This window comes from Nicotiana tabacum, chromosome 18 (assembly GCF_000715075.1).
Source record: "Nicotiana tabacum cultivar K326 chromosome 18, ASM71507v2, whole genome shotgun sequence".
NCBI classification, from domain to species: Eukaryota; Viridiplantae; Streptophyta; class Magnoliopsida; order Solanales; family Solanaceae; genus Nicotiana; species Nicotiana tabacum.
In genome coordinates this window covers 144,819,065-144,836,150 of record NC_134097.1, presented here as the reverse complement: position 1 = coordinate 144,836,150, position 17,086 = coordinate 144,819,065, and the positions used below count along the sequence as shown (strand labels likewise).

The 17,086-nt window shown below is 33.9% G+C and overlaps 2 protein-coding genes across 3 annotated transcripts; both read right to left on the bottom strand.

Moving 5' to 3' along the window:
- Positions 1-489: 489 nt before the first annotated feature.
- LOC142161610 (uncharacterized) lies at positions 490-4,323 on the bottom strand. The gene is made up of 2 exons (XM_016620277.2): positions 4,207-4,323; positions 490-3,324 (listed from the first exon to the last, which is right to left on the bottom strand). Exon 2 carries the CDS (start codon positions 3,162-3,164, stop codon positions 1,392-1,394), a length of 1,773 nt encoding a protein of 590 aa, XP_016475763.2. The 5' UTR covers positions 3,165-3,324; positions 4,207-4,323; the 3' UTR covers positions 490-1,391.
- A 3,141-nt stretch (positions 4,324-7,464) lies between these two features.
- Positions 7,465-13,993, bottom strand: LOC107797394 (uncharacterized). 2 transcript variants are annotated; one of them, XM_075237395.1, is made up of 6 exons: positions 13,453-13,993; positions 12,659-12,821; positions 11,295-11,600; positions 10,148-10,324; positions 8,308-8,526; positions 7,465-8,195 (listed from the first exon to the last, which is right to left on the bottom strand). In XM_075237395.1, exons 1-6 carry the CDS (start codon positions 13,806-13,808, stop codon positions 7,635-7,637), a joined length of 1,782 nt encoding a protein of 593 aa, XP_075093496.1. In that variant the 5' UTR covers positions 13,809-13,993; the 3' UTR covers positions 7,465-7,634. The 2 variants fall into 2 exon arrangements, with proteins under 2 accessions (XP_075093496.1, XP_016475761.2); XM_016620275.2 differs by having other exon boundaries at positions 12,659-12,818.
- Between the last annotated feature and the right edge of the window lie 3,093 nt (positions 13,994-17,086).

The following is a 17,086-nucleotide window of genomic DNA, read 5'->3' as shown; positions in this document are numbered from 1 at the left end:
AGATAGAAAAAATGAAGAGATCTGAGCCTATTAGGGCTGGGTTGATTTCCATTTTTTTAATTAGTATTATTATTTCCTTGTAAAATTACAGAGAAAATGACAAATGCTCTCTTATATTTGAATAGGTGTAGTATAGCCCCTTAATTAATACTTTTGATCATAAGTTTGCCAAAAGCGAGCATGTTTGACATGCCTTTGCCTTTAGAGTGCATAGCCATGAGTTATAAACTAAACAAGCGTTTGCTTTTAAATTGGTTAAAGATTTCTTTCCTGTAGTAATCCTGTCCTAATATAAAATTTTATCCAATCTTCCTCCTCTTGACCAGCAAGGTATAGCTTGTCAAATCTCTCAACAATAAAGTACTGCATTTCCTCACTTTGCAACCCATTATATGGCTAAATTGGCCACATTAGTCAGGAGGAAATGGTACAATGTAACTGGTTACAACAACAACCCGGTGTAATCCCACAAGTGAGGTCTAGGAAGAGTAGGATGTAGGCAGCCTTACCCCTACCCTGGAAGGGCGGAGAGACCGTTTCCGATAGACAACAAAATAACTGTTACAATTTAAATAAAAGAAAATAACTACGAAAAGATCTCTTATTTTTACATCATCGATCTCCTATGCATCACTTATCCCTATCATGGATCCCCTGTTAAATGCCCCGGCCTTTGAACAAAACCAAAAGCCTCATCAGAGCATGATACTATTTCAAGAAAAAAGAAAATACCAGGCATCAACATGGATAAATAAAAAAGATTTACATGAATGCATTTCACTTCATGCTTATGGCTCAATTGTCCAAGTAATACAAACTGACTTCATGGCAAGCCTGAGTCATATCCATCACCTGTACAGTTGAAGATAGTAGAATCTCCACTGCCTGTCGCCTAATGTCATACCCACAGAGAAACAATGATGCTAATGTTTACTGCATCATTGTAGTTTCTCTGCTTTGCTCTCTTTTACTCTTGCCCTTAACCTGTGCATTTTGCCCAATCGCGAGCAGTCATTTGATAATTAAATCCAATGAACTTCCGCCCTATTATGTTGCATGTATCCTATAATCATTGCCGTTTGTTCCCCCACATTTTCGCATGGCATTTTGTCCAACAAATCCTTGTTCCATGTGCTTTCTTGATCAATAGTTGGACATGAACAAACTAAGAAATATGCAAACTTCTCCATATATACTTCTTGCCTTGAATCACAAGTTTATAATAAAGAGAAGTTGCCAGTGTGTTCTCTCATCATATTTCCAATAGGAGCTTGTGAGGGCATAACAATTAGAATCATAACAAATAACAGAGAGTGCCAATGCTTATATCACACCATCCAGCTACTATAACCATCTCTCAAGAATCAAAGGCTTCTGCAGCCAATTTGTTTCTAAGACTGTATCTTTAATTGCTGGATGTCATTGTAAACGGTTCTTGAAATCAGACCTCTTTGCACCACATTACTCCAAAACATATCCAAAAGGCTATTCTCATCAGAGTAAGAAGCATTAAAACTTTTGTAGATTTTGAGAGTTATCATTAGCCTTCTTCTGTACATCTCGTCTAACAAATATGAAGCAGCATCAAGCTTCCCTGCTTTAAAATAAGCATATGCAAGAGTAGCATATACTAGACTATCTCCAAGCACTCCCTTTGTTTGCATAATGTGGAAAACCTTTTCAGCACTATCAATTCTACCTCTCTTGCACAGCCTCCTTACTATTGCCCTATAAAAGGATAAGTCAACAAGATAACCTCTTCTTATAAACTCATCTATCAATGAGAGAACTGCTATATCATTATTCTGGTGGCAGTAAACATCCACAAGCCACGAATATGAGTAATAACTGGGAGAAAGTCCAACGCTAACCATGTCAAATAAGATCTCTCTGGCCCCATCTATATCCTTTGCCTTACAAAAGCCATTAATCATAGCATTGTAAGTGAAGCGGTCAGGTTTTAGACCAGCTTCCAGCATCTTAGTTTTCACTTTCAGAGCAGATCTCATGTCCCCGATCTTGCAGTAACCATTAATCAAAGTGTTGCATGTCACATTATCAGGTACAACTTTCTTCTCGTTCATCTCATTTAATAGTATATTTGCATCCTTCATCTGACCTTCTTCACACAATTTCCGTAGAATTGAGTTGTAAGTGACAACCCCTGGATACAAACCCTTTGCCTCCATTTCATCTCTCAATCTCAAAGCTTCAGTAATACTGTTGGCTCTGCAATAGCCATCTATCAATGTAGTGTAAGTAACCAGGTTAGCGGTTGCGTCTTTAATTTCCTTGAAAAGCCTCATAGCCTCCCTCATCCTCCCTTCCCTACAGTAACTGTAAATTAAGGAATTATAGGTAACAATATCAGGAGATACTCCTGCTCTTTCCATCCTATCCTGCACACACAAAGCTTCATAATGCATGCCTTTCCTGCAGTACAATGATATCAATGTGTTATATGTGTAAAGGTCAGGAAGTGTAGCTTTAAACTCCATTTCTCTCAACAAATCTTCAGCCCGCTCTACATCACCAGACTTACAACAGGCATGCATAAGCACGTTGTAGATATATATATTTGGAACCACCCCCATTTTTTGCATCTTTTTGTAAGTTTTCCATAAAGTATCAGTCAACCCATCCTTGACCAATGAATTCAGAAGGGTAGTACAAGCATGTGTATGGAGCATAAGCTTACAAACCCTCATACGCTCAAAAACTTGAATTGCATCATGAGGTAGCTTTGAATTAGCATAGAAAATAACCAACCAACTTAAAAGATGCGAGTTCACATCCTTGTCCTGATTGGAGGACACAAGGGCATTCAGAACTGTCGGCGATGATAAAAAGTCTTTACGTGCCACCTTCTGAAGCATATCTTGTGCAGTTTTGAAGTGTTTTTGTTTGGTGAGTATGTAAATCATAGTCCAAGAAGATTGCAAAGAATGCTTGTAATTGGGAACTGATTCAGCCCACTTAAAGAATGACCATGAACGGGAGAAACAATATTGTGATATATCAAGAAGGGCTTGGCTAATAGTGGTGGAAGTCAGAAATGAACCGATTTTAGGCTTCAAAAGATTGTCCCAGTTTCCCTTGAGGACAGCTGCAGCAACAGCTTTGACCATTTCACTTTCAACATTCGCACAAAACTGGTTGGCCATGGATAAGAAAGATAAGCCACCCAAAGTTCAACACCCACTGATTTCCAAGGTTTCTAGCAGTTTTTGCTCAAATCATTATGTGATTCAAAGATGCAGAAAAAATAATTAGTACCGATTCTCGACTTTGGTGTATATCAGTCATCAGACTCGTCGATGTTTGCTGCAAAAGTAATATAATGACCAAAGAGAGAAGATAATTTCAGAGTAAGAACTCAGATATAGTAAACAAAAAGTTACCGGTAACTACCAAAAAGAAAGACAAACAGAAAAACAAGCATTGTCACGATATAATGAATTCAAAGCCTGCATCTAAAAGGACAACGGCCTACGCCAACCCATAGAACAAAAATGGCTTTTTTGGTACAAAGAAACGGCCTATGCTATAAGTATAGATATGTTCATATAGCTCCTAGCACCTATTTCTGACCTCCTATAACTGGTTGGTTACACTGGTAAGTTTCCGCGGCAACAAGCTATAGGAAGTCGATTGGCGCTTGATTATGCGCTCTTCGGTACAGTCTATCGAGTTTCCTCCAAAGCAACTTCCGCATATAATTGTTTATCCACCGATTCTTCAGACACAAAACAAATGCCTTATACCTAATCCAATATTATGCTTATACACACACACACACACACACACCTTTTTTTCTTCTTGTCAATTTTATTATCCAAAAGTAAATGGCTGAAAAGGTCTTTCAGCAGTTAAAAGTAACCCTTACTGTATGTCCTACACTACAATTTCTAACTATTAAAAGGGCAGCCCAGTGCACTAAGCTCCCGCTATGCACGGGCCCGGGAAAGGGCCGGACCACAAGTTCTAACTATTAACTTATTGAATTTCTATTCATCTTGAGGACCAATAAAGATTGAATTTTGAGGCTCTGTTATAAAAACTAAGAACTAAGGAGCAGATACACAAAGTACTGTAACACAAATTCAAGAATTCGGATTCTACCATTAAAGCCAATTGGGGAAAGGAATTAGGGTTTTTGTCTCAATAAAGCTAAGAAAGCAGAAAATGTAGAGAGAGAAAGTGTACCTGCAGTTTGACTTCGCCGGAGAAAAGAGAGAGTGATGAATTGTTCGAAATCATTCGGAGTTCGAGTATATCACTTAAGTTAAAAAAAAAAATATATGTAAGATACAGAACTAATAATTTTGAAATAAATGAATTAATTAATGAATAAATTTAGAGCCCGTTTGGACATAAGAAAATTTTTCTTTTTTAATTTTTTTTTAAAACAGTGTTTGATTATCAAAATCTTACGATTTTTCCAATCTCAATTGAAAATGGGAAAGATTGCTAGTTTTTAGTTGCAAAATATGTTGAAAAAAAGACATCCAAATATGTTGCAAAAATTATAACCAAACACAACTTCATCTTCAATTCAAATTTTAGTGAAATTCCAAATTTGAAAAAAAAATTAGAATTCATGTCCAAACGCCTACTAATACTCATAGCAGCAGTTATTTTATCTATTAAGGAATTCACCTTTTAGCATTAATTGACAATGAAATTGACTATATTAACCTTAATTTGTTCATTGAAAATATAACAAACTACTCTTAAGCTCTTTGCTCCAAGGACAACTTTGGAAAGAAGAAGTTAATTCCTTCTTGATATCTGAAAAAGTTAAATATTGTGAACAAAAAAAAAGGCAAAAATTCATTTAAACCGGAGGGAGTATTGAACAAATTGATTCTGAATTTAGGCTGTCAATTTTGGGACCCCATTTAAGTCGAAGTTTATAAATTTTTGTATATTTAACTATTTTGAAATCAAGTTGAGACATAACATTTGAAGTTGCGAAAATTCGTATTTGTCAGTTTAGACATGTATGTCTAAAGTTTAGCTTGACAATTTACCAACTTAAGTAATGTTTATTATTAGGAGGATTTCTTTCAAGCAGATTCAATTAAAACGCAATACTATGGTCAGAATCTTGATTTTTATATATTATGATTTTACAACGTTGGGGCAAGTCAAAGTTTTATAGTAATTCGTTATGCAAAAGTTAAAACATAATTAGTACAGAACCTAACTGATAACACAAGATTAATAATGATTCAAAACCACATAAATTGATCAACCACTTAGATCATCTCCTACTTGTTTAATTAACTTCTAGCTTCTTCCAAGAAACAGAAGCAGAAATAGAAAATTAATTTGTTCAAGATAAAATTATCCTCATCATAAATTTATATTTTTCAAATTATCCCCTATTAATTTAAGTTTTTCTTTTCATTTTTGTTTCTAATTTTTATCATTCTATTAAAATTAAAGATATCGTGTATATGAATCATATTGTATCTTTCCAAAATTTTTATTGACATTTCTTGTTTTTGATTTTTTCTTTGTGTAATGTCTTGTAACGTTCCAAATTATCTTCTTCTTTTTTCACACTAAAGTAAATTATCTGCATCCTTCTTTGGATTATCAATTCTCTTCCTACAAATAATCATTTATAATTTCTTCTATTATATGGCATTAGTTCCCGAATCTTTAAAACAGTTATCAAATCTAATTTGTGAAAGGGACCTACAAATAGGTAATAAATTTACAATTGCATTGCATAATCTATCTATATATTATCAAAAGAAAAAGAAAATGCAACCACATTAAGTGAAGTGGTAGCCTCACAATAGGCCGCTTGGCATTTTGGGACAAAGTTAGTAAGGTTAGGTAATAATTACTTTTTTAATTTAATTTTTTTTTAAAAATAAATAAATCATACATTATGTGTTGTAAATAATTAGTTACTCTTTTTGAATTAGAATTTAAGCATACTTAACTATTTCTCTTATGATTTTTTTATATATTTAAAAATATTTCTATTTTGCGCTCAATGTCATCTTTCAAGTTTGACACTCAGAATCATCTAGTTACAAATACCATGGTTAAACATAATTTCATCTGATGACATTCTTCTACCGATATAGAATTCAACTATTATGCTAATGAACACATTACGGCAGAGATTGATGAAGGAGATGAGTCTTCTAATATTCCTTTAGAAATGCGAGGCAAGTCTTCTACTAATATGGAGGTGTTGTATGATAGAAGTACAGATGAAATTGTTGTGAAATATTATCATATGTGAGTGATTTTACTTATTATTTTATGATGGATTATCAATATATAGTAATTCGTGGATAGACTTCTAATTTATACTGAATGATGTTATTTTAATTATTCAAATCATCATATAACAATAAGTAATTATACTAGATAATATCATATGCTTTGGTATAACTATATATGCAAAATTGATTTAAATCTTTAATATGTTTGTTTACTTTATGCTTTATATTTTAATCAAATAAAATAAAAAATAATAAAAGTCTCTTACGATAAATATTTAAGTTCATTTTTCTATATAAAAGAATTATAAGACCTTAGTACTATCCTTTTTGGCAATTTAACACTCAAAAGTACTTTAGAAAGATTGGTCAAACACAATTTATTTACCAAATATTGCAAAAAGTACTTTTTAAATGAATTGGCTAAACACAAACAGTTTTTTTTTCAAAAGTACTTTTAAAAAAATACTTTTCAAAATAAGCAGATTTTGGCAGCTTGGCTAAACGGGCTCTAAGAAAGCTAAAAGAGGACCCTACTTGTGTGGTGAAATTTTCGCCAGTTGTCCCTTTTATATTACCCTCTCCGTTTCAATTTATTGAAACTATTTAATTGGGTACGGAGGGGGAAAAAGACTTTTGAACTTATAGTGTAAAATAAGGAACATATATTTTGTGTGGTTATAAATCATTACTCCCTCCGGTCCAAAATAAGTGATTTTTTGGATGTTTTCACACAAATTAAGAAATCTACCTTTTAACATTAATTAGCAATAAAATTGACCATATTAACCTTTACTATCTCTTCACATAAACACTCCTAACACATACTCCAACACTATTTACTCCAAGGCCAATGTAGGAAAAAAATAATTAATTCATTCTTGAAATCCGAAAAAATCACTTATTTTGGACCACAAAAAAAATGCCAAAAAATTACTTATTTTGGACTAGAGGGAGTACATAAAAGTAAATTGTTACCAAATATGGAAAGGGATCACTCTTTTTGGTACGGACTAAAAAAGAAATATATTTGTATAAATTAAAACAGAGGGAGTATATATTTAGTAAATAACCTTTTTATTTTATTTTTTTACAACTATAGATCTTTTAGGCCACCATATTAAGATTTTTTTCGAAACAAATTGAAAATTTTACAAGAATATTTATGTTGGTCGAAAATATTGGATTCAGTTGAATCGGCCGATGGGAATAGTCTGCATAATATGGCCATGAATCAAGAAATGAGCAAATAAAGATGCCGTTATTATTTCCCAAAATTGTCTGCTCTACAAAAGGCTTGCACCACTCAATACTAAGCAAAGTTTTACTAAGGCAGACAATAACATGACAAAAACTGCTAAGACAAAGAAGTCATTTGCCTTACTTTCACAACCTTTGATTTGCATGTCTTGTCTCAGGGCTGTGCAAAGGGTAAACTGCTTTACTATTTTGCCTCACTAGTAATGGAGATGATGAATTCCCAATATCTCTAAATGGTAGCCTTTTCTGTACTCCTGATTCTTTGCTACATGAATGTTCTTTTCTTCTCCCAACAGGCGAAAGTTCCGGCTTACAACTCCTATCTTTGGCTCCACGATTTTCCTTCAGACGATGCATAAACATGCGACTTTCCTTCTCTAGTTGTTTCCCTAAAGAAACAGGCGCCAAATCTTTCGTTGTGATTGCTTCCATACCTCTTTGTTTTTGCAGCTTTTGATTGGCATTTTCTTCTTTCAACCGACAAACCAGCACGCGTTTTTCCTTCTCCATTTGTTTGGCTAATGACACCAGAGGCGAATTTGGAGTAGATGTTACCTCCCTCTGATCTTGTGTTATAGCTTTCTTTGTCCTTGATTTTTCTAGCTCCTCTTTTGTTGCAGATAATTGACACTGCAACTCATTTGCATTGGTTTCAAATGCCTGTGCTTTCTCTTTCCATTCCTCCACCTAATAAAAGCCAAGACAATGAGAATACTTTCCAAGAAATAATATACTGTCTGAACTTTTTATAATTATATTCCACTTTATATTCTAAACAAAGAACAGGTTAGATTCTTACTGAGGACTTTAAAGACTGGATTTCATGAGCAAAATTAAGAGCACGATTTTCCCAGAAATCGCGAGAAGCCTGCAGTTCTTCCATTTCACCCCTGACTTGCTGCAGCATTTCTTGCATTTGTGACCATTGCTCAGTTTCAGCTCTCACTTGTTCTACGATTCTTCGGACTATAACCTTGCAACGCCCTGAGCATTTGTTCTCGTCAAGTGGCATCAACTCCTGTTTGTATGAAAGAATGGGTGCAAAAACTATCTCATCAGTTCAAAACTAGGAATAGTCACTCCTTGTATGATGAAGACAAGTAGTACATTGCAAATGTTCAATTCTGATTTCTTAAGTCCAAATGTTATATCATATTAAAAGTATTTTCATCAGTTCTTGAGATATTGTGCGGAATACTCTATTTTTAGGGTTGATTTTCGCGGATGATGAACTAGTGGATAAGAAATAATCTCTGCACAACTAATGCTTGCATTGCTAACCCATGCATTACAAATACACCTTATTCAGCACTATTCTTATACACCTTACCAAACGACTCCTTAGTTCAATAACCAAAAATACATGAACTATCCCTATAGATAGCATTAAATGAAAATCTCTAGAAATTCATCAACTCGACACCAGAAATTACAGATTGCCACATAAAATAAAATTGTCAAATAAGGCTGCCACATCATCAAAATACCATATCCAACACTAGGGGTGTTCATAAAAACCCGAAAAATCGAACCAAACCGAAAACCAAACCAAACCGACCAAAAAACCCGATACTTTTTAGGTTTGGTTTGGTTTTGGTTTTAAATTTTAAAAACCGATCAAATTTGGTTTGGTTTTGGTTTTAATCAAAAAATAACCGAAAAAACCGAACCAAACCGACTGCAAAAGTAGCTATTTAAATTTATTATTACACCTATATATATATATGTATACTTTTATATAAAGTTTCTAAAATTTTATAGTACATCTTAGTCACTTGTATTTTTAGTCTAGTTCTTTGCTATTATAATAATTTAATTCTTTACGTTTACATTCTAGTTTGATTGATAGTTTTCTTTTGCTAAATACAAGAATCTATTTCATGTAAAAATAATCGATTTTTAATTTAGTACTTAAATTATTCATCACTATTTGATTCAATTATTATCAATATATCTTGGTAAATGATAGATTTCTCAAAGAGCAATTGATCTGATAGTGTTACATTGAAAATGTAGTCGCCGGAATATGTGTTTGGTAGTGTATGTCTCATATTTAAGAAAAAACCCTATAAATAACCGAAAAAATCGAAAAACCGACAAAAATTGAATCGATAAAAAACCGACTTAATTGGTTTGGTTGGTTCCAATATTTGAAAAACTGACTTACTTGGTTTGGTTTCTTTTTAGGGAAAAACCGACCCAAACCGAACCATGAACACCCCTATCCAACACATACAACGACAACAATAACAAAAACAACAGATCCAGTGAAGTCCCACAAGTGGAGTATGGGGATGGTATTATGTACGCAGACCTTACCCCAACCTTAACGTATAGAGTCTATTTCCGATAGACCCTCGACTCAAGACAATTAGCAAAATAACAATTTCCAGGCCCCTCTACAATTACAGGACTTCATCTTATGTTGATATGGTCCACCATTTGCTGGTGATAAATTTAAAATAACTCTAAGGTTAAAAGCAGTATCTTAATCTTACTACAGGACAATAGAAGAAAAAAATAAAAGTTCAGTACTACACTATTATAATAAGTGCCCTACAGAGTTTAAAATTATTGTTGAGATAAAGACAAGAGAAGTACAATTATATGTATAAAACATTTCATTATTCTGACTTTACCTGAGATGGTTGTCTAGTAGAAAAAGTTGATGTGGAAGAGTCAATTCTCTTGGAAGTTGAAGCAGAACTGGCAACAGAACTGTTTGCTGTGGTAGAAAGTATTGCCCCATATTCTTCCTCCATTCTATCTAACATACCCTTTGACAATCCTTCCATTTTCTTCCTTAGAACCTCCACCTGCAAAATGTTATATTTAACATTTTAGTTTCCCAAAACCAAAAATAGAAACCGATAGTGTACAAACTTTTTTACATTATCAGATTAACAACAAACTGTTCATAGTTATCCTTATTTGATAACCTAAAGATGTGGTAGAAAACCTGTTATAACATAAAATATATTGATAGTGTAAAGATTCTTGACGCTGTTAGTAGTGCATATACGTTAAAATCATTTTAAAAATAACCATCCCTTGTTGGCGTCTTTCAAAAAAAATTATTATTTTCAAAATTGATTCGAGTCGTGGAAACAACCTCTTGCATAGATGCAAGGAAAGGCTGCGTACAATATACCATTGTGGTTTGGCCTTTCACCAGACCCCGCGCATATCGGAAGCTTAGTGCACCGGCTGCTCTTTATTTTTTCTTTTCTTTTTTTTAATGGCCCATGTGGAGTTACCAATTACCCTATTCCTATTGCAAGGTGAAATTTTCAAATGATAGGAAGTTCTCAAATAGTTCTCCATCATAAGGAACTAATGCACACAACATTCAAAAGTAAAGCCAATTATCATGTCTTTTCTCAACAAAAAAAAAAAGTCTAAAAAGATAAAAGGGCAGCCCGGTGAACTAAGCTTCCGCTATGAGCGGGTTCTGGGGAAGGTCCAGACCACAAGGGTTATCGTATGCAGTCTTATCCTACATTTCTACGAGATGTTATTTCTACGGCTCGAACCCGTGACCTCCTGATCACATGGTAGCAACTTTACCAGTTACGCCAAGGCTCCCCTTCTCAACAAGAAAAGTCTCTGGAGCTATTAATTAAGCTTATATTTACTTACTTAGTTGATTAAAATGCATAATCATTTGCCTAAAACCTAAGCATGACTTACTTTATAGCCGCTTTTAAGTTTAATACTTAATCAAGATTACAACTTTTTTCTCTTTTTGGGCAACTATACAACAAGTAAAGAAAACCAAAAACTTACATCAGTTGGTGTATTATTGCTTTTGTCATTGCCACTTGAAGCACAACTTTCTTTGTCAAGTTCATTGTTTGATTGATGAGCCAATTGTTGTAATTCTTTGAGAGTTTTTTCATCTGTTAAACCACCAAGCTTCTCTAACCTTTTCTGTAAAAGGCATGCTTTTTTATCAAAATTACTGCAATGTCTCACTTCAACATCTTTACTTTTACAACTCTTCTTTAACTCCTCAAGTTTTTCTGCCAAATCTTCAATCTCTTCTTCCAATACTGCATTCACATTCTTTCCTTCAAAAATCTTCTTTTTCCCCTGCAAAATTCAAGCAAGAAAAGTAGAATTCTTACTTTGGCTTTTTTATGGAGTAAAGATAATATAAAGAAAGAAAAAGATAGTCAGGTTCTGAACCTTTTTTTTTTGCTAATAGGTTCTGAACTAAATTGACATTGAACTTCCTCAAAAGTAAGAAAAATGTTAAAATAAATAAATGACTTTTAAACTTCATTTCGAATGTTCTACTCTGTTCAATAAATAGACAATTTTGAAAACCATAACCCCATTAAAACTTGTACTACTACTATTTACCAATTTTGAACAGTGGTGCATTTCTTGGACAGTGGGCTTGTGTGAAAACTCTGAAAACCTCTTTTCTTGTTAGTCTTATATTATATTATTAGTAGATTTCTACTACTACATATTGTTCCTTTCGTTTCTCTTATCTTCTTGTTGTTATTAAGTACTATTTGTTACGATTGCTCTCGTTTCATTTTTTTTGAATCGAGGGTCTATCAAAAATAATTTTTCTACTTTCTAGATAGGGGTAAGGTCTGGGTACACTCTATGCTCCTCTGACCACATGAGATTATATTGGGTTCACTGTTGTTGTTGTTTTCACATGAAAAGCACCACACACATATATGCATGACTATATATTCTATTTGGTACTCACAACTATTACAATTTGTATTTAAGTTATATGTTAGACATTATAAAGATAACATTATCAATGTTGTTTTATCTTATAACATGTTAGTTATCATTGTCAAAAAAGGGTAGCTCAATGCAAGAAGTATCCCGCATTTATGCAGGGTCCGGGAAAGGGTCGCCTCCCAAGGGAGTATGACGTAGGCAGCAGACCCTAATGCAAGCATTAATGACTGATTCCACGGCTCAAAAATGTGACTTATAGGTCACATGGAGACAACTATATCGTTGCTCCAAGGCTCCCCTCCTTAGTTATCACTATTACTACAATATTGATTAATGTGTATGATAAGAACCTAATACCTTATTGTGTAAATATTTTTTTTGCATTATCAATACAAAGAACTTAAAATACTCTCAAGAAATAAGGAGAAAAATATACTAACAGAAATGAGAGTCTGAACAGCTGATCTGAGAGTCTTCTCCATTTTAACTCTATTCCTTTCCAATTTCTTCAGAGCAAACTCTCTTTCCATTCTTAAGAAATTACACTCTGCTCTTAACATCTCTGCCTGAAACCTCCACTTCTCCTCCCCTAACCTCTCCCTGCTGCCACCAATACATAAAACAATTTCTATGTCAAGAATCAATTTTTCACAATAAACAGAATCAGCATTCTTGCTATTCATTCTAGTAATATTTATAACAGATTAAAAGGTTTTCTTAAATAACATAACAAAATCTACGTTAATTCATGCAAGATTTTATTAGCCCCATTTTTTAGAAAATTTTAAAAATCATGACTTTATATTAAAATATTAAATTTGGTTCCACAAACCTCCCCCTTTCACCAAAACATTGACAATTTATATGTCTAAAAGCAGCATTCTTGCTATTAATTTACTCTAAATTTGAATCATGCCAGTCTAATATTCATAGCAAGAGTAAAGGGTCTTCTTAAAAAAAGCAAACTTGAGTTAGTTCGAGCAAGATTTGTTAGCCCCATTTCCTACAAAAATATAAAATCATAACTTTATGTTAAAATATTACTAAAACTTAGTTCATATTTTCTTTTTCTTATTCCACGCACATTTATAGGAGAGAAAAGGGTCTTCATAAAAATCAAATTTTCATAAATTCAAGCAAGATTAATTAACCCCGTTTTTTAAGAAACTGTAAAAATCATAACTTTATGCTAAAATATGAAATTTGGCATATAAAAGTTTATGATTTCACATACCTCTCTCCACCACCTTCTTCTTCTTCTTGTTCTTCAACTCTTTCCCTCCTTTCAGTTGCAGTACAATTAGAGGTAGAAGCAGTGGGTACCACTATATTCACATTTGATGAAGAGCTTCTATGAAACTCTCTTTCTTGATCAAATAAATTTTCTAGCCTCCCTTTGTAATAATATTTCTCATGTAACTCTAAAGGGTTGCACATATTATAAAGATGTTTTCTTTTTGTGTTTTTTGTGGTGGTGTTTTTGGGATTTTTCCGGCGAGTTCTGCGGGGAAAATGGAGGATTTTAGGACTTGGTGGTGGTGGTGGTGTTGGTTGCCATTTTGGTTTTCTTGTTGTTGTTGTTGATGACATTTTCTCTCTCCTCTTTCTCTCTCTATATCTATTTCACTATCTGTATCTCTGTTCTGTATTTGTTTCTCTGGTTTTTTCTATGTCTAGTCAATGATAATCTCAGTGTTGTGTTTGTGTTGTTTAGTGAAACAAGAAGTTTTCTTTTTGCAGTATTTGGTGGAAGAAATTTGAATTTAACGGATAGACTGAAGATTGACTAGAGCCTAGAGGAAATGAATATAAACGTTCATATAAAGTTAGAGGGGGGTAGTGTGAAATGACAACATTACCCTTAAATTTTTATAATAATGCTTAGGTCTTAATTTATCCATAGTTATTATGCTTAACTTCTCTTAAGCCGATTATTTATCAGAAACATTCTATTTACCTCTGTAAGGTAGGGGTAAGGTCGCGGGGTAAGGTTGGTATACATATTATCCTCCTCAGACCCTATACTGTCAGAGAGGAGCTAGGAATTAAAGCTTATAGGTTCGAGCTTCTAGTCCTTTTAAGGGCTCGTTTGGTATGAGGGATAAGGAATAATTAATCCCGAAATTAAATTTAAGAAGAGTTTATCCCATGTTTGGTTGGGAAAAAATTACGGTATAATTAATCCCGGGATTATACTTAAATTGTAATAAGTCGCTTGTCTTATTCTTTTATGTTCCATGCAACTCTTATAGTTAGTATTTTTTTTAGATGATCTAATAGTATAAAAGTTCTTACCATCCAATATATATGCAAGTTCATTTAACTTCTATATAATAGCGTAAAGAATTTTTACACTTAAGTGTACTTTTTCATGTTGTAGAAAGTAACTTATTAGATATTTTTTTAAGTTGCTAATCTTATTTATTAAAAAACATTATATATAATTATCTTTTAGGTGACATGATATAAACTCAATTTATATTGTTCACTTGCCAGCTTCAAATTGAAGAAAAAAAAACTATTTTAAATAATTTGAAGGTCCTATAACAACCAATGGCCAAAAACTGTGAACATACTGAACTGAAATCATGAATTTGCACAAGGTGTTCAACCTCGTGAAGGTGAAAGAAAGAAGTATTTCGAAATAGAAGTGAAGATTTAATTTTATTTTTTATTTTCCAATTGGTACCCATTGTCTTGTTTGGGAATTTCAAGAATCTTGAATTTTTGTGAATTAATGTACTTTTACTTTTACCATACACAGACTGTTCTTTTGTTATGACCAACCTGGCGTGCCACTGATCTTGTGTCTCAATTGGTCCCCTTTGGATTAATGAAACTTAAATCTATCGACTAATAAAGCACAACAATATGTGAAGTTCTTTTTGATTTTTCATCGGGTGTCGATATTTGCATTGAAGCCCCGACTAATTTAAATTCCCGCTTTGTAAGGCTCACTAAAGAAAAAATGTTCCCTATCAAGATTTTTTCTATTTTTGAAACCTAAACTCAAGACCTCTGATTAAGGGTGGAGGATCCGATTCATCTCACAATTGGAAATCAATTTGAATAAATAGACTAAAAATCACTCTTCGGAAACGGCCTCTCTATCTCGTCGGGGTAGTGGTATGGTCTACGTACACTCTACCCTTCTCATACCCCACTTGTGGGATTTAACTCGGTTGTTGTTGTTGTTGTTAGACTAAAAAGCACTAGAAATGATATGTTAAAAGACAAAAATCTCTCTTTTATAAATAAATTATATTATTGAAAAAACTACACAATATAGCTGCTCCAAACAGTAATAGCCTGTAAATAATAATTTTGTATATTAATGTGTAATATACATATCTAGTAGTGTATTTTATACTCCCTTCGTTCACTTTTAGTTGCCCATTTTTGACTTTGCAACGCCGCAAGTAGTATAAATGAATATATATATATATATATATATATATATATATATATATATATATATATATATATAATAGTTTTAGACAATGATAGCATTTTCAAAAGTCTTGAAAAATAATTTGGGGAATGAGTAGTTAATAATAAGAGTAAAACAGGAAAAGAAGGTTGTCTTTCTCTTGATTTAGTATAGCGAACAAATAAAAGTGAACAGAGGGAGTACAACAACAACATACTCAGTATTAGCCCACATTGCGGGGTCTGGGGAGGATAGTGTGTACACATACCCTACCCCTACCTTTGTGAAAGTAGAGAGGTTATTTCCAGTAGACTCTTGGCTCAAGAAAACATAAGCACCATATTAATTAAAAGATAGACAAGGAGGGACACCACCAAAAAGCCATGTAAAAGCAGCATAAAAATAACACAATAATAAGATGATCAAAAAGAAAGAAAACGACGGGTAATCAAAGAGACCTACTACTAACAGATTACGAGAAGTGCACACTAATACTACCGGTATGAACAATCTAGACCACTTACCCTACTGCCCTAGTCCTCGACCTCCATACCTTCCTATCAAGGGTCATGTCCTCGGTCAGCTGAAACTGCGCCATGTCTTGCCTAATTACCTCTCCCACTTCTTCTTCGAGCCTACCTCTACCTCTCCGTAAGCCCTCCAGTGTCAACCTCTCACACCTCCTCACCGGACATCTGTGTTCCTCCTCCTCACACGTCCAAACCACCTAAGCATCGCTTCATGTATCTTGTCTTCAATAGGGGCTACACCCACCTTATCGCGAATAATCTCATTCCTAATCCTATCTAACCTAGTGTGCCCACACATCCATCTCAACATCCTCATCTCTGTTACCTTCATCTTCTTGACATGGGTGATCTTCATAGGCCAACAATATAGTCGGTCTGACCACAATTCTGTAGAACTTACCTTTAAGTTTTGATGGCATCTTCTTGTCACACCAAACACCAGAAGTGAGTCTCCATTTCATCCATCATTCCCCAATAAGATGTGTGACATATTCATCAATCTCCCCATCCTCCAGAATAATAGACCTAAGGTATTTAAAACTTCCTCTCCTAGGGATGACTTGCGAGTCCAACATCACCTCCTCTTTCCCTCCATGTGTCTCACTACTAAACTTACACTCCAAGTATTCTATCTTGGGTCCTGCTCAGCTTGAAAATTTTAAACTCTAGGGTCTGCCTCCACACCTCTAATATCGCGTTCACACCGCCTCGCGTCTCGTCAATCAATACAATATCATCCACAAATAACATGCACCACGGCACCTCGACCCCTAGTGTAGCTCCATTATGATCGGAAAATGGTCTGAGTCCTCTCCTACCGTTCTCACTCGGGTCTTTGATTCATCATACATGTCCTTAATCACCCTAATGTAGGCAATATGTACGCCTCTAGCATCCAAACATCTCCA